This window comes from Brachycentrus maculatus, unplaced genomic scaffold (assembly GCF_059751285.1).
Source record: "Brachycentrus maculatus isolate JH-2025_06_01 unplaced genomic scaffold, ASM5975128v1 h1tg000012l, whole genome shotgun sequence".
NCBI lineage: Eukaryota > Metazoa > Arthropoda > Insecta > Trichoptera > Brachycentridae > Brachycentrus > Brachycentrus maculatus.
This window is the reverse complement of record NW_028280766.1, coordinates 151,667-169,783: the sequence shown is the minus strand read 5'-3', so window position 1 is coordinate 169,783 and position 18,117 is coordinate 151,667. Positions and strand designations below refer to the sequence as shown.

Here is an 18,117-nt window from a genome sequence, read left to right as displayed (position 1 = left end):
TCGAGGTAGGGCTTGAAATGAATAATCAATTGAATTGACCGAAGAGGTTGGTAAAACTTTTAATCAGAATTTATTTATAAATTCGTATAAGGCTTTTTATTGGTTGAATTATATTTCCTACACTTTCCTATGCCTTTTAGGAGTTAAAAATCGGAGGCATTCTGGCATTCCAGATATGTAGGAAGTATTGAATTTGACATTGCTTTTAATTTATTTAAAAATAAAAACACAAAATAGATTAGTTTGCACTGTAAAATTAAACACAAATAGTTTAACATTATTTTTAATTTATTTAAAAATAAAAACACAAAATAGATCAGTTTGTACTGTAAAATTAAACAGTAATAATTCAACTTTATTTTAAATTTTCACATCAACTGAGTAAAATTGTGACGAAATGTTGTGCTCCAAAAATATTTTAAACCATCAATGAATTTATATTTGTAGAACAGTTCAGCACTCAAAACCCCTCCCCCCAGAACATTAATGTTCCCATCGTACATGTACATTTAAGTGTTCTTTTTATTTCTCTTCGTCATTCATTGAAATGTTTTATTTTATCGAAAATAAATTCATTTCAAAACTCTTTTTTGAAAACTACTGACCTACCTAAATGAAAAAAAGTGTTGCTGGCTATTGAACATAAAATTTATAGCCATATAATTCATGTCGGTATTGTAGAAATCTGTAAGTATACTCGCGACAAAATTGCCGGATAAGAAAGAGACAGATGGAGTAGCATAGAAAATGAAAATAGCGAAAATGCCGCTGCAAATACAGAATGCGTTATTGCAGGTAAATTTATCTCGTAATTTATGGAATTTTGGAGGAATTTTTAAGAGTGTTTTATTTTTATTAATTGACCGAAGAAATTACAGCCATTTTTAACCTGTTTTCGTCGTGTTTAGCGCATACATATAGCTTGTCATTTTAGGTTGGGTATCTATAATGACAGCTTTTATTTGACAAATCCACCAAAGTTATTCTGTTCACGTTTATTATTATTATACGGATAATCAATAAATTTCTTAAATGGTATAAAATTTTACTTTGGTTTTAGTAAAAAACTAAATTAAGTCGTCATTGTCAGATATAATCATTGTGTAAATGGTGCGTGTATTTTCTGTTTTAGAATGCGGTAGAACCAATGCAGGTGGATGGGCCGCCGGAAGACAACGAGAATAATGAAGCCGAAAGTTATATTGTAGAAAATCCTTCCTTGGATTTAGAAGTTTACGCCAGCTCTTACACCGGTCTAGCCAAACTGTACAGGTTAATGTACATCGCCGATCACTGTCCGACATTAAGGCTCGAGGCTCTGAAGATGGCTATCACATACGTCATGACAACCTACAATGTGAACCTTTATCAGACGCTCCACAAGAAGCTGGCAGAAATGATGGTCGGGCCGAGCCTACCTGACATAGCCGCGCAATCTACCTCTCAAGATGTCCCCGCTCTAGATAACTTATGGATAGAAGCTAAAACCAAGAAAGCCGCTCTGAAGTTAGAAAAGTTAGACACCGATCTAAAAAATTACAAATCAAATTCAATAAAAGAGAGCATTAGAAGAGGTCACGACGACCTCGGGGACCACTACTTGGACTGCGGCGATCTCTCCAACGCCCTCAAGTGCTACTCCCGGGCTAGAGATTACTGCACCAGCGGAAAGCACGTCGTCAATATGTGTCTTAATGTAATTAAAGTCTCAGTTTATTTGCAAAACTGGTCTCACGTTTTAAGTTATGTTTCCAAGGCGGAGGGCACTCCGGATTTCAACGAAGTCCACGGGAAGGATTCGAATCAAACCATCCTAACGAGATTAAAATGTGCGGCCGGGCTGGCGGAGTTGGCCACCAAGAAGTACAAGTCGGCCGCCAAGCACTTCCTGGCCGCGAGCCTCGACCACACGGACTTCCCCGAGCTGCTGAGCGGCAGCAACGTGGCGCTGTACGGGGGGCTGTGCGCTCTCGCCACCTTTGATCGGGCCGAGCTCCAGAAGCAAGTCATTTTCAGCAGCTCCTTCAAGCTTTTCTTGGAGCTCGAACCCCAGTTGAGAGATATTATTTTCAAATTTTACGAATCTAAGTACGCTTCGTGTCTGAGGCTACTGGACGACGTGCGGGATAACCTCCTGCTGGATATGTACTTAGCACCCCACCTGCCGGCGCTGTACACCATGATCCGGAACCGCGCCCTCATACAATACTTCAGCCCCTACTTGTCCGCAGATATGCGCAAGATGGCTGGAGCCTTCAATAGAACAGTGAGTGCGCTGGAAGACGAACTCATGCAACTCATTCTAGATGGACAGATACAAGCTCGGATAGATTCACATAACAAAATATTGTACGCAAAAGATGTTGATCAACGTAGTACCACATTTGAAAGGAGTCTTGCTGTCGGAAAGGAATATCAAAGAAGAACATCCATGTTAATACTTAGAGCAGCGATGCTTAAAAGCCAAATACATGTTAAGGTTAGTAAGAAATTCTATTTTGTTTTACTTAAACTCTCTTTGTATTCACAGCTGCAAATTTCCACAATTATTTTCATGATTTCTCTTGCTGATGTCCCGCTCCTGCTAAGTGTCCTGGAAATGATTTTTAAATGACAGACAAACGACTTTATTCCTCAAATCTTATGCCATTTTTATTATGTTGTTGATGTGCTGAATTAACATACAGTTGATTCTTCATTTACCAGGATCACTTTAACTGGGAAGCAGCTTAGCCGGAATGTTAAAGAAGAAAAAATGCACAAATTAATATGACATAACTTCTAAGAGAAATTCTTCAATTTATTTGCATCTGCTGCAACAAAAAATCGAGGTTGTTTTGTAAAGTATTGCTAATATCAAGTGGATTTATATGAGCCGGTCATATGGTACGGGTCAACTATCACGCTTGAGTCAAAATTATTTTTCGTTTTTGTCATTGAGTGCCTCATTTATTATTGTCATATCTTTAAGAAAAGTTGATTCTATATAACATTTTTACTATTATTTTAGGTTTTAGTTTAGTCTTCATCTTTATTTAAACTTCATTTAAGTTTTATAATAAGATGCCTTGCCATCATTTGTATTACATTTAGATCAAATAATACATGACATGCATCCTACAAAAACATAATCAACAACCCTAATTTCACATATCGCTCACTCCTTTCAAGAACGTCATAAATCAAAAACTTGATTTTTCAGGAGAACGTTTCTAAAGTTTAAAAATATAATACAATTTATTAAAAATAAATTTCAAACCACTATTGAACTTTCTTCTGTGCAACAGATCTTTTTAGGTAAAACCTGAAGGTTTTTTCTCCATTTGAAAAATATTTAGTACATTAAAAAAAAAAATTAAACAATACCTTTTCTTCAAAATGCAAAAACCGACACTTTCTGCCCTGTAGCGGGTAAATATTAAGTTAAAAATATGCCTCTTTTGCTGGGATATAGTACATTTTCTGGGGATTCCGAAAACATGCACAACTGAAAATTGACAATTTTTGATTTATGATGTTCTTGAAAGGAGTGAGTGTTATGTACCCATTATCAACATTTTACAGTAGGTATTTAGGTGCCTAGGATATTTAAAAAATAATATAGTTACTGAGACCTGACAAGTATTTTTTAGAAAGCCTAACTTGTTTCCAGAATATGATACGAGAGAGCGGACCGCAGGGAGGTGAAGCCCCTGGATCCAGCACCAGTGTACCTCCACTGAACTGAAGCCGGCACTCGGCACACTCTGGTCATCTGTCTACCAATCTCTCTCATGTCGTGAGTGCTGTAAAGAAAATCATTGGAGAAAAATATATATTTCATGAGTCTCAGAACAAATGTGGATAATTCTATTCAACCCTAGATTCATAGTCATGTCTGGGACTATTCATAAACATTAATCTCTCAGACGGACACTTTCAGGATGGCAATTAAATTTTATTAACAATGAAGCTGACACGTGTTTAATTATTAATAAAAGTGCATAAAAATCGTTATGTCAATCTATCTATATGTGTGCCCTGGCAAAACCCACTGTGTCGGCACATGGGCCTGAACCCACTATGTCGTGCTATGTATATTTAAATATGTCATTTCTTCATAAACTGCCGGATGGTCACTTTCTATTTTTGATATCTTTAAACCTTAGTAAGGTCCAAAAAATAACCTGGAATATTAACCTTCTGCAGCAAACAGTATTTGCCCCAGAGTTTACTCACAATGGTCTCGGCAAAGAACGCGCCAGGGCACTAGTTTTTATTTTTAAATGATAATAAAGCAAAACATGCATTTATTCAGTACACTTTTTACATAATTCATACATATTGTGTGGTCTGTCAGACAAACGTTTATGAATCAAGGATTATACATATTACAGTGATCGTTCATTGATTACTCTCTTTCATTTTGTTTAAATGCTATATTCATTTGACATAATTACTGTACTGAAAAACAAAAATCTTAGATTTGTACATTTATATTGGAAAAAAAATACTCTTGCTTTAATATTGTTCTAAAAGAATAATTCTGAATTTGAAACCAGTTTTATAAAACTGGTATGCTAAATTTAGAAATTGTTTATTAGGATTCATTTGCTAGAAAGTATCTTTGATTTTTCTGTCAGTTCTTAACATTCTCATCGTATATTATTTATAGAAATTTTATTTCACATTCTGTGCTTTTGCAATATACATTGCATTATTGCATTAATGAAACCATTTTTTCTCATCATTATTAAGTTTTCCTAATAATCCACAAATGTGAATTGATATCGACATCTGTAATACAGAAAATTTTTATGTCAGTGTTTTACAGACTTTATTTGCTCCATTGTATACCTCCACACTGCTTTATATACACACACACACGCACACACACATATATATATATATATATATATATATATATATATATATATATATATATATATATATATATATATTTGTGTGTGTGTGTGTGTTTATATCTGTAGTGAATTGGAAGAAAGGCACAAGTCTGTAACATGTACCACAGGACTTGTGCCCCTCCTCCGTGTCACTACAGATATAATATATATAAAATAATATTTTATTTTTAATGTTTAGTTCACAGTACTCATTTAAAAATATTGGGTTAAACTTTTTGGGATAATCATTGAATTCAGAAGTAAATCAGCTAATTCTATTATCTTCTGTTGCAATTCAAGTATGTGCTTTATTTTTTATAAATGTGTTTGTATAAGGCAAATGTTAATAATAAAAAAAATATCAAAAGATGATCTTACAGTTTGTATATTATAGGAGACATCTAGAATTGAACTATTAAACATCCATATTATCCGGAATGAAAACAGTTCAACTTTTTGTCATAAAATAATAATAATTATTATTATTATTTTATGACAAAAAGTTGTACTGTTTTCATTCCGGATAATATGGATGATTAATAGTTCAATTCTAGATGTTTCCTTTGTAACTCATTTTTCCCATAAGATGAAGTTTCAGTATATTACAATTTTGAATTTAATAAATAGCTCCTTATTTTGTAAATTTGCACAACATTATATTTATAAAAAAAAAAGAAACTAATTTGTGTCATTAATATTACTGGAATGGTTTTTTGTATAAAATCTCAAAAAGTTATTGAATATTTTAAAAGAATTTGGAAAAAGCTCTCTTGAAATTGTCCAATTTAAGAAAACATGGTTTTATTAGCCTATAAAATTATTTTCATAATTTTCTTTTGTCATTCAGTAAATATATTGATTAAATTTGAAACTGCATATATGTATCCTCAAATTCTGTTTTCCGTAGTCCACATCTGATCCTTGTTAGTATTTTGTGTTATTTTCTTTATAACATTTACCTTAAAAGTTTATATGACATGAGCATTCGTACATTATTCTGTATAACATAATTATATGATAAAATAAATGTTTTAAGATATGTGTTTGCTCCTATTTCTTTTCCCTCGTGTTTTAATTCCCTGGTAGTCATATTTTACACTTTAAAATTTGATTGGTACTTGGTTAGTTATCACTCATTAATACACTATACATATTGTGGTACGGGTTTTTACACGCTTAACATTGAAATTCTTTAATGGATTTGGTAGTCGCTTTGTGGTAATATCTATTTATTATAATGTTGGAAGCATCAAAATGTGTCATAGTAGGTTTTAAAAAATAGTTTTGTCTAAATTTACCAAGTAAAAATGAAATTAAAAAAATTATCAAACACTGTGTGCAACTTGGAACCAAATAATCTGAATTAAGCTTCAAAAGTCCAGACCAAATGGGTTCTAGAACAAAAGCGGCTCAGGAGTAGAAGGATGATGTGGATGGACTATGTGGAGGAAGACTGCAGCAGGATAAGAACAAATGAGACCTGGGGTAAGATTACAAGCGATAAGAGCCATTGGAGAGCACTTGAAGAGAAAACCAAGCCCCGAGGCTTGGTTTTCAGCCTTTTATGGGTTGGCAGCCGTCTCCTCCCCAACACTATATACTGTAGTGTTGGGAAGAAGACGGCTGCCGAGTCAATCAAACAATTCAGATCACCTTTAAAAAAAGTGAATAAAACTAGTAAAATGATTTATGTTTTTGCTTTGTTGACCAGTTACAAATTTCACAACATCAGACCAGTAAAATTTGCAAGTTTGTATTTATAGGAAGAATTACCCATGTATTTATATGCAATGCATGGACAGGTGTTGTACTTAAAATGTGCAATACAAGTTACAACTTCCATAATGTGAATGTGATTGATAACAGTAAAAAATAAGTACACTGTATAATATTTTACTCCACTCTAGATTTGAACAAAAATGTTTTTTATTATTTGTTATATAGAGGGCAAAATACGTGAAAGATATTCTTATTTCACATAAAAATTTATTATTGGGAGAATATGGAAGTTCAAAAGTTCTAACAAACTTTAATTTATCATCCTGCTATGGCGTATTATATAGAATTCTAGAATGAATCATTCAATCTACTTATAAAACCATTACCAAAAGATATCATCTGTTGTTTATATGGAAGACAATAATTATTTTGTGATATTGAAAAATTAAATTGGAGTTTTTTCATCCCAAAAAGTATGAAAACATTCTGAAATTTATTGTATAAGAACCCTGAAATTCATTTAAGGGGACCAGCGTTTCCAACAAATCATTTGTAATGTGTCTACCATGGTATTAAAAACGTACCAACGCGCAACGTTAAGAATTTATGACTTGTTTGATGAATATAGGCACAATTTGAAAGGGATTAATTAAAAATACAATTAGGGTTTGTGTAATATTAATTTGTTATAATAGTGATTAAAATTCGTAAAAATACTAAAATAAGATATGACGTTATGTTTTTGAAAAAACGCGCTTTTGTTAATTATCCGATTGCAGCGCCATCACTTTAGTCGGCCATTGAAATCCGCGTATTTGGCCTGTTGTCAGTCCCGAGATATATTAAACGTAAAAATGGCCTGCAACGCCTCAAAACTACCTCTTTTTAGAGCTATTTCGGTAAGTTTAATAATTTCATTATTTTTTCAGGAACTCATCATAATTAAGTCTTGAATATTATTTGACATAACTTATATCACTAAATCTGCTGGCCTGTTACATAAACATTAAAAATCTGTTGTCTTAAGTGATATTTTGTGTATTTATTTATTTTCTCTTATTTTCGTTATAAATAACAGTTTAGCTATCCTCAATTCATCAGAATATACTAATATTTATTGTAAAAAATAAATCAAAAATACATTGGTATTTTAGGTTAGGTATCTGTCTATCGTCTATATCTTTAAAATATGAACTGAAATATGTCTATTTCATCTTTCAATATAACTTTTAATTGTGATGTATTTGCCTTATTTATTTAATTTATTTATTATTGTTTGCCAATGATTATCCTATGTGAAGGTTTGTGAGTATTTGAGTGGAATCTAACACTTTATAACATGTTTTGTGAGTTTTTACGTAATATCTTATATTTTATAATTTGTAAAATATTTCCAGGTGAGGAGTTTCGCATCAGCTCAGCCATCACAACAAACAGCTACAGGGAAGGCACCAGTGGGCATCTGTTCAACTGTCCTGCAGAACAAAGTATTTGTTGCTGCTTTGGATAATGGAGCTCCGTTGGCGCGCGTTACCATTGCATACAAGTAAGATCTATTTGTTTTACTAAGATATGTCTAGTGCCAGAAGGTAGCAGCTATACATATTCATAAATAAGCTAGGGTTGCCACGTTTTTGAAATATTCAATCGGGACACCGGAATGCCCCCAACGTCGCCTGTATTCAAGGGTACACACCCTAGGTAGGGTTTGAGTATTTTAGAGCAGTGCTCTGCAACTGGTGTGCTGTGAGCCGGATACAGGACTCGGCTGTCCAAACTCAAAACACAGTAAGGGACATTTTTGTAGTACATTTTTTTGGCATTTTTGGACTAAGTAGATTCTACTTAGTCCAAAAATACAAAAAAAATGTACTTCAAAAAAAAAATTCCTTTACTGTGTGTTAAGTTTGGACAGCCGAGGTGTGCCGCGATCAAATTCAATGTATTTGACATTTTGCAATTTTCATTATGTTATTTTTTCATTATTACGCAATAACAAATTATTTTTCATGATATTGTCTATTTTTCAAAATGTAGATTATAAAAATTAATAAAACTAAATAATTTTTTAATGATCTATATACTTAAGCTTTTGGTCTGCCTCGGAATTCTAGGAAGAATTTTAGTGTGTCGTAGGTAAGAAAGGTTGCGGAGCACTGTTTTAGAGGGTAGTTTATTATCTATGATATGAATACGTGGTTACCGATTAGGAACCTAAACTAGAAGTAATCATAAATGACACAAGCATATAACAAGATAGCAACTTGTTAACCAGGAAGGTCACTTTTTAACTATGCAGCATACAACGGGAGTGAACTCTTTCATTAGGACGTGTCAGTACGTCATGCCCGGTGGACGTGATTTCATATATTTTATTTATGCTTAAAATAAATTAAAAGACCATGAAATGTATATATATTTTCGTTTATTTATAAATAAATCACAAATGAAAATACAAAATAACAAAGAAATAGAAAAAAATTCATGTGGATACATATCGCTCACTCCTTTCAAGAACATCATAAATCAAAAAACTTGATTTTTCAGGAGAACGTTTTTAATGCTTAAAAATATATTACAATGTATTAAAAATAAATATCAAGCCACTTATTGAACTTTTTACTGTGCAACAGATCTTTTTAGGTAAAACCTGAATGTTTTTTCTCCATATGAAAAATATTTAGTATATTAAAAAAGAATTAAACAATACCCTTTCTTCAAAATGCAAAAACAACACTTTCTGCCCTGTAGCGGGTAAATATTAACTTTAAAATATGCCGCTTTTGCTGGGATATAGTGAATTTTATGGGCAATCCGAAAACATGCACAAATGAAAATTGACAATTTTTGATTTATGACGTTCTTGAAAGGAGTGAGCGATATATAGAAAATCGTCAATTTTCAGTTGTGCGTGTTTTCGGAATGCCCAGAAAATGTACAATATCCCAGCAAAACCGGCATTTTTTAAACTTAATATTTACCCGCTACAAGGCAGAAAATGTTGTTTTTGCATTTTGAAGAAAAGGTATTGTTTAATTATTTTTTTAAACATACTTCATATTTTCAAACGGAGAAAAAACATTCAGGTTTTACCTAAAAAGATTTGTTGCACACTAAAAAGTTCAATACGTGGCTTGATATTTATTTTTAATACATTCTATTGTATTTTTAAACTTTGAAAACGATCTCCTGAAAAATCAAGTTTTTTCATATATGACGTTGTTGAAAGGAGTGAGTGATATATGTATGACTAATATTACTTTGTTGTTAGAAAGTATGAGTCCCGCCCATTCCAGGGCGCAACATATATTTACCGAACGTATTCATAAGTCCTACCTGTTCCCGATATTGTTTACGTATGATGTATTTATATGTCCTACCCAGTTAACAAGTTAAGTAAACCGACCGGATTTTGTCTGAAAATCGGAACTGTCCCGGTCAAACTGGGACATCTGACATGGCAATATATAGCTAATTTCTGCTTTTGTCATGTCATGTTGCTATACTATTTTATAATAATGTGAGGGAGTGAAGCCTTAGCATTACGTAAATATACACTACTCTAAAAAAATCCTAGATTTTGAGTTGTGATACAATTGGTCCCAAATAAGCCATATGTGTATTAATGCACTTATAAGTTACTAGCTGTACCCAGCCGCGCGTTGCTGTGGCTTAATTTGGTCAAAAGAAAAAAAATGATACCACACAATTCTATTATGATTCATTTTACAATGCTTGTGAAGCAATGTAAATAGTAATAACCAATGAAACAATAATGCATTCCAAAACATGAAAACAGAAAATGCTAAGCGTCAATAAGCACGCTGTTGGCCATGAGTAACGTATAGTATGAGTGTGTTGCTCTTACGTCCCACACATGACGCTTTACCCGTGGCAGGATTTAAGATTAAGTTAAAACAAGGTCTGTTCCCTTCAATACAAGATAAAAAATTAGACTTAATGAACAATGTAAAATTAAAAAGTTTGAATACTTATAATTGTAAATATGTTTGATCACTACATTATTATTTTTATGAATAAATGCACCAATATTCTTATTAAAATATTGACATTTCTATATAATATTTTCCTGGTTATTCTCCCTTTCTCTAAAATGCCTTCAATTTACTTCTAGGGGTGGTTCGAGGTATGAGCCAGGAGATGAGCCTGGCCTGTCTCACTTCCTCCGGACTGCTGCAGGTCTCGGTACTGCTGACTCCACAGCGTATGGTATCATGAGGAACCTTCAACAGTTCGGTGCCAACTTGTCAGCCACCGTCGACAGGGAGACTATCTGCTACACCCTCGAGGTATAATAGATTTTAGATCATTTAATAATTCTAATCACCCGGGTTCATTTATAGTATTCAGTAAAATTTCTTTTGAATGAGGTTACATGTGGGATTTAGAAATGTATCCATCAATGCTAACACACTAAGGACGGGTATTTTTTACCCCTGTGAAGTGCTGGCGACCGGATTCGATACTTGTGTGCATATATAGTTTAGACCTTAATAAAGAAATTGATCCATAATTTTCATAGAAAAACATTTAACAATTCCTTCTTTTCTGACTTTGAAATGAAACTGCCACAAGAGGTAAAAATACCCTTTCCATATTTAAGCATCAATCATCCGAACGGGTAGAAATACCTTTCCCATCTTAAGACGTTTGTGCACTACACGGAATTTTACCGTCCGGCACTTCAGTTAGCGTAATAAAACGATGATTGGCTTGTGCTTTTGTCCATCTTTCTTCGGATCGGTGCTCTTGATCGGTGTGTGAACGCGTTGCGCGTAAATTCGATCACGCTAAACTGTCGTCGCTTTTATTTTTCAAAACCGGACTGCCGGACGGTAAAATTCCGTGTAGTGCACAAGCTGCCTTAGTGTGTAATATAATGTATAATTTATATTATTTTTGCAGTGGATAGTCTTCTCTAGATGTAAGAAAAGATGTTAAAACTTAATCAACTATAAAAATTTCGTAAAATGAATTATTGGCATGAAATAATTACATTTACAGTAAACCATAACATATATTTCTTCAAAAGAGATTTGTTGAGTAGGGTTGCTAAATTTACCCGAGACCTTATCAATAGATACCCATGACAACTCGTAAATTTCTTGCCTACAAAAGATGTGATAATTCTGACTCCTTCTTTATGTTTAACATAAAATGACAGGTTTCAGAATCGCCCTGTACTCTGCAAGTACCTACCATAGACTTAATACTAATTATTTTTTCAGGCTACCAAAGATAAAATTGAAAGTGCTGTTAAATTCTTGAATGATGTGGCCTCAAAGCAAGTATTCAATCCATGGGAGTTTGACGAAGTAATCTCCCGCATCAAGTATGAAACTGCCGGACTAGCTCCTCAGGTAAATATTCATTTTAAGATGCTCAAAACAATAATTCAAACCACCATGTGACTAATAGGATGAGCACTCATATTGTGATATATCATAGTTATTTACATACATTAATATATCATGTAAATATGCTGATGAAAAACCTTAATTTTTTATAATTGTATCGCTATTATTCAGAAGATCAGGTGAATAGAAAGAGTCAAGTTGTGATTGTTGGTATTGCAGTAAGCTTTTCTGCCTACTTCTGCTTCAATTTGATTTCCATTATAACAAAGAATATTGTTAGAAAAAAATTGTTTTGAAAATCATTTTATATTTATAATATTTAAGGAAATACCAAAGACAAAATTAGAAATGAACTTGATGTTTGAACTTAGTTAATGGAATAACTCATATATTAACACTTTGCTTTCCTATCACACGGATCCGTGTATCATACGTCTAGCGCCTGGTGCCCACTATACGGATCCGTGATCGCGCCCATAAACATACAAACGCGTCAGTGTTTTGCGTGCACTGCTGGCGAGAGTTGGATACACAAATCCGTGTGATAGGTATAAATGTGCAAAAATACCGCAAAAAAATTACAAAAAAATTATTTAATTGGTAATAAAGACATAATAATGACACTTGTTACTACTGGAAATAAGAAAAAAAAACTGGCAATTTTTAAAGAAATCACTTCTGTTTTTAATACAGTGAACGTGTTAACTCATGTAATTATTATCATTTGATTTACCCTTTGACTGAAGAGTTTTAATGGTGATTATACATATTTGGAAAAAGAATAGATTTTTTATTTGAAATATATGTTTTTGAGATATGTTCAAATCGTACAAAATAATACTGGCATTGGGCGAGAGTCCAATACAGTCCATATACGTACAGCTCATAAAATAATATAGTAAAATCAGTTTGGGCTTTTTCTTCACCGGATTGCCTTTACCAGGTACGGTGAAATCTCCAAAGGCCCATTTTTTTAACCGTATGTGGATGGGCAAATCAGGTTAGTGCCATTTCTACGTATTATTTTTTCAATCTATGAGAGCCACCATCTGTTTCAGATGTAATTATGTATATCGCTCACTCCTTTCAAGAACGTCATAAATCAAAAATTGTCAATTTTCAGTTGTGCATGTTTTCGGAATGCCCAGAAAATGTACTATATTCCAGCAAAAGCGGCATATTTTTAACTTAATATTTATCCGCTACAGGGCAGAGAGTGTTGTTTTTGCATTTTGAACAAAATGTATTGATTAATTATTTTTTGAAATATACTAAATATTTTTCAAATGGAGAAAAAACATTCAGGTTTTACCTAAAAAGATCTGTTGCACAGTAAAAAGTTCGATAAGTGGCTTGATATTTATTTTTAATACATTGTATTATATTTTTAAACTTTAAAAACATTCTCCTGAAAAATCAAGTTTTTTAATTTATGACATTCTTGAAAGGAGTGAGCAATATGTTTCCATATTACTTCTGATTTGTACCGCAAGAAGTGGCATAACAACCTAGGAAGACACCGTCAACATGCAATTGAGAAATAATTTTGTTTATTTTGGAGTTATAATGAGATTATTTTTAATTTTCCAGGTTAGAGCCCTGGATCTATTACACAAGGCCGCTTTCCGTCGCGGTCTGGGTAACTCCCTGTTCTGCTCTCCCCGCCGGGCAGGCAGCGTGTCATCGGAGTCCCTCCAGCACTTTGTCTCTGCCAACTTTACGGCTGACCGTTGCGCCGTCGGTGTGGCCGGCCTGTCTCTGGATAGGGCTGTGGCCGTAGCCCAGACCATCTGCTTCAACCAGAGCAGCAGCGGACAGGGCTGCCCCTCTCCCTACAAGGGAGGAGAAGTCAGGTACACGCTGCAGCAAAAAAACTATGACTTAATATAATAAATATGTTGAGTTTGGCATTTGGCAGCTTCCATCAGCACAACTTAAAATTTTGGCTAGAGCTAATGACACTGTGTAATAACTTAGATAACCGCCATCAGCATCTGAATAGGAGTAAAAAATCTGATAGCTTAGATTGCTTGATATGTTTTATTACTAAAATTAATGCTATGTAGAAATGCGGACAATAATGTAAACCATGGAACTTTTCCGATTATAGTTTTTAAAATAACTAATATTTGAAATATAAGTTGTCAAAACTTTAAATAAATTTATTGGCTCCAATTGATTTCTGTGTACATCCATGAATATAACATATTTAGATTATGTATTGTAAATTAAAATCATTATAGTTTGTTGTTTTTAATAGCTACATTCAACCATATTTTCCCATCTGAAAAAAGCCTGAAGGACCTCCTGGTGATGGACCGCTATCAAATATTAACTTGATATTACTGTCTTGCCAGGAAGGAGATGGGAGGAGAGCTAGCCCATGTCGCGCTGGCAACTCAGGGCTCCGCACTCACTAGCGCCAAGGATGCCATCGCCCTGTCTATCCTAGCCAGAGGTTTGTACCCTTAGATCTTCTTCTTCAAACCCTTATCCCCACCCCCATGGTGCATAGGGCACTACATCATATAAACACAGTGTTATCTTGTTCGTTAATAGATGAAGGAAATGTGATCAGCCCTCCGCTTCAGGTACCAGTCCAGGGTAATATTGAATCAATATTACAGTGAAAAAATCACTTAAATTTATTTGACCCCCTGGGAATCGAACCCGGGACCTCCAGAACGGTAGCCGAGCGTGCTGACCATTACACTACGGAGGCGTATGAAATATAGAAATAATAAAAGATATTTGTGAAATAATCACTTACAGCCTTGGCCATATGTATTAGGCACCCCCTACAGAATTGGTTTATGTCTTTAAATACTACGATTCTTGAATTCCTGGAATTTTTTTGGATTGTATCGTATGTTGATGCATTTTACCTACTACTTATTACCTGCTATTCCGACCTACGACAGGTAGGGGCGTGGATTATTTAAAAACACCCTTTTTTACTATTTTCAAGAGTCAGTTTTATACATGAAACATTGCTCTCCAGTTATTTTAATCACTGAAAAGTGCAATTTTTTTGTTTATTTTGCAAAAATTTAACATGGGTGTGGCAGTTGAAGGGTTAAAATCGTCATTTATATGACAATTTAGTTAGTTTTTGAGTTTTACAAAATTATAACATATTTCATACTTGTAAAATAGCCATTATATCTGAACACCAGTTTTCAAAGTGCCTTACCGTGCCATTTATGTAGTGCTATGTATGCAGTAAGCATACTGCAAAATTGATCATGTAAAAAACAAATGAAAAGAGACATGAAATAAATAAATAATTTAGATTACGAAAAAGTTTAAGACCTTATTGTAATGTCACAGCAATATCACAATTGATTTTAAGAATTCAGTACACTCAGACCTCGCTTTGCGTCGTTTCACTTTGCGTTTTTTCGAAATTGCTTCGTTACTGAATTAAAACTCATTTTTGTTGTGCGTTGTTGTGTTTTCAAATTGCGTTTTTTTTATTATTATTCAGAGAATCATTTTTAAAATTTTCTAAAAGGTAATTTCCCGTTTTGTAAATTTCAATTAGCGTTGCGACCCCGAAGTGGGGTCTTAGTGTATATTAAACCTGCATAATATTCATACATTTAAATGTATTTATTTCGAATTACTCACATGGACTCTGTTAGCTCTCACAGTATACACAAGATGGACGTTTTGTTTTATGAAATTAATATCCTTTCTATTTTATAGCTCTCGGAAGTGGACCAAAAGTGAAATGGGGAACAGATGCATCTCCCCTTGGTGCAGCTGTGGCCTCCCAGCTCGGTGACATGCCATTTGCCGTAAATGCATTTAACATTTCCTACTCTGACGATGGCCTGTTTGGAGTTCTTATTTCTGCCCCCAAGTGCTCAGCAGGAAAAGTAAGCATTTTACATATAAAGCATTAGAAATGTCATTTTATATCACGGTTTTATACCATAAATTGGAGACACGAATTGCCATTTTGTTTTAGATACCTGTTCTGGAAGGTATATCGAATAAATAATTAACTGAAAAAGTTACTTAATTGTTTTGTGTTTTTTTGCACGCATTGGTGTGTATTCTTAAATATTTTATTGAACTTGTGTGAGGGAGAACCTCGTTATTTAGACATACCCCTCAGCAATCACCTTTTCTCAAGAAAAAAAAATTGTTTGGATTTTTCCAGACATGATTTTCCTATGTTTTTTCCCATTATCCTATTTTGATAAGCTGTCCAATACATCAAAGGCATAAGAGATGAACTAAACCTTTCATTCTCGCAACTCCATTAGCTCATAGGAAGATATTCGACCCTCTCACTACATAGCAAATTACTTCTTATCTATAAGTTAGTCAGAAAACTGCATATGGACCAATAAATCAATTATGGTGCACAGCGAGTCTCCAACATTGAAATATTACAACGTCACCCAAACCAGAAACATGACTACCTGAGAGAGAAGGTCAGGAAATTAAGTGGAGTATACAAAACAACTTAACCACCACACAAACCTCCTAGCAAGCAGCCTATCTACATCAGTGGCCACACAAGACGGCTAAAACAGTTTTTCCAGCCGATACGCAAACCAAGTTACTTGTTTTACAATGAGTTAATACTTTTTTCAGGCTGTTCAGACCGCGGCCAAGGTCCTCTCAAAGGCCTCGTCGGTGGGAGCTGATAACCTGAAGCGTGGACGCGCCCAGCTGCTGACCGAAGTTCTGTGCATGGGAGACACGCAGTACGCTCAAGCTGAAGACCTGGCTCTCCAAGGCCTGCTCACCGGGGGACTGAACAAACCCTGCGATGTCGCAGATATCATCTGCAAGATTACAGACGGCGAAATCAACAATGTAAGAATTGTGTACCTATTTTGCTATTCTTATATATTTATTTACACTCAATCTAATATAATAAGATGGTGGATCGGAATAGTGCAGCATTACCGTGAAAGCACATCACATGCATGAAACTGGTGTCTACCATAGCATTAAGAAGGCGCCGAAATCAACAGATTCATTAATAAATGATAGGACTCATTTCTGCTGGGGAATATAGGTTCAAAAGTAATAGTGATACATTCAAACTTACTTTTTATAAATATGTAAAATTAATTGATGCATTTTAAATAAATAAGCCCAATTGAGGTAATAAAATGACAATACATTTTTTTTTAAATAATTTGATAGAATAAAGATAGCTCATACAGTATGATTTGTCGTGTAAAAAAGGTAATTAGCATCTTTTCATCCCGTCATACATTGTTAAAAAAATCTCAGATTTCCCAATAAATACTATAATTTGAATAATATCTCATATATGTTACAGATTCCTAAACTGCGTTAAAGCATCTGTTGTTTTTTCATACAAAGTAAGATGGAAGTCTAAGCGTTTCAGGGCTTACGACCTGGCATTTGGCTGGCTTAAGCTACTTTTACATGTTTATATATTGATATATCATCCGTGGGGTGAAAAATCCATTTTTAGAATAAATAAATTACAAATTGTGAATAATATCTTCCCCGAATTACAATTACGTTTACTTTTTACAGGTTGCTAGCAAAATCAGCAGAGGAAAAATGTCCATGGGAGCTGCCGGCAATCTTGTTAATGTGCCATATGTGGATGAATTACAATAAACTGTATATCTGTAAATATACCTGCTTAGTAAGAAGGCACAATAGTTAATTTTATTTTTAAACCTTTCTCCATCTTATAAAGGAATGTTGCTAGATTGATGTATTTCCGAAACACATTTTAATTTTATTATTAAAATGTATGCTGTAGGATGAAAATATTCATGTGATTATGTTGTATATTGTTAAAATAATTTATTGTTCACATCTGAAATAAACAAATTATTAATTATCATGTTTTTTCTTTCTTTCATGATTTCCATTACCTATTACACAAAATGTTTGGGAAATAGTTTATGGAATTAAAACACAGTTTTTGTTTACAAAAGATTTTTGGTTAGTTGGAAGATATTGCTTCTTAGCAATAAGCCCGCTGATGTAATATTTTTTTCTATACATGAAGTAAAAATAAAACGCAGGCTTAAGGCACTGAACCTTATATATCCAAGCGAGTAACATTTCAGATAATCCAGTTTGTGTTATAAAAACATGTTTAATTTAATTTTCCTCTCAAAACACAA

General features: G+C 33.7%; 2 protein-coding genes across 3 annotated transcripts; both read left to right on the top strand.

Moving 5' to 3' along the window:
• Window positions 1-689: 689 nt before the first annotated feature.
• On the top strand, window positions 690-4,490 carry LOC148313400 (COP9 signalosome complex subunit 1b-like). Of its 2 annotated transcripts, none has more exons than XM_088262787.1 (3): window positions 690-795; window positions 1,133-2,479; window positions 3,653-4,490. In XM_088262787.1, exons 1-3 carry the CDS (start codon window positions 748-750, stop codon window positions 3,725-3,727), a joined length of 1,470 nt encoding a protein of 489 aa, XP_088118913.1. In that variant the 5' UTR covers window positions 690-747; the 3' UTR covers window positions 3,728-4,490. The 2 variants fall into 2 exon arrangements, with proteins under 2 accessions (XP_088118913.1, XP_088118921.1); XM_088262795.1 differs by having other exon boundaries at window positions 697-795; window positions 3,633-4,490.
• A 2,898-nt stretch (window positions 4,491-7,388) lies between these two features.
• Window positions 7,389-17,828, top strand: LOC148313399 (cytochrome b-c1 complex subunit 2, mitochondrial-like). The gene is made up of 9 exons (XM_088262807.1): window positions 7,389-7,501; window positions 8,000-8,148; window positions 10,738-10,912; window positions 11,852-11,983; window positions 13,571-13,833; window positions 14,338-14,438; window positions 15,689-15,861; window positions 16,589-16,813; window positions 17,513-17,828. Exons 1-9 carry the CDS (start codon window positions 7,457-7,459, stop codon window positions 17,597-17,599), a joined length of 1,350 nt encoding a protein of 449 aa, XP_088118933.1. The 5' UTR covers window positions 7,389-7,456; the 3' UTR covers window positions 17,600-17,828.
• The last annotated feature ends 289 nt before the right edge of the window (window positions 17,829-18,117 follow it).

Coding starts and splice junctions, on each gene's coding strand:
- LOC148313400 (XM_088262787.1), top strand. CDS start 748: ATGAAAATAGCGAAAATGCCGCTGCAAATACAGAATGCGTTATTGCAG. Junction 796..1,132: donor TACAGAATGCGTTATTGCAG/GTAAATTTATCT, acceptor TTTCTGTTTTAG/AATGCGGTAGAACCAATGCA. Junction 2,480..3,652: donor AAAGCCAAATACATGTTAAG/GTTAGTAAGAAA, acceptor ACTTGTTTCCAG/AATATGATACGAGAGAGCGG.
- LOC148313399 (XM_088262807.1), top strand. CDS start 7,457: ATGGCCTGCAACGCCTCAAAACTACCTCTTTTTAGAGCTATTTCG. Junction 7,502..7,999: donor CTCTTTTTAGAGCTATTTCG/GTAAGTTTAATA, acceptor AAATATTTCCAG/GTGAGGAGTTTCGCATCAGC. Junction 11,984..13,570: donor CTGCCGGACTAGCTCCTCAG/GTAAATATTCAT, acceptor TTAATTTTCCAG/GTTAGAGCCCTGGATCTATT.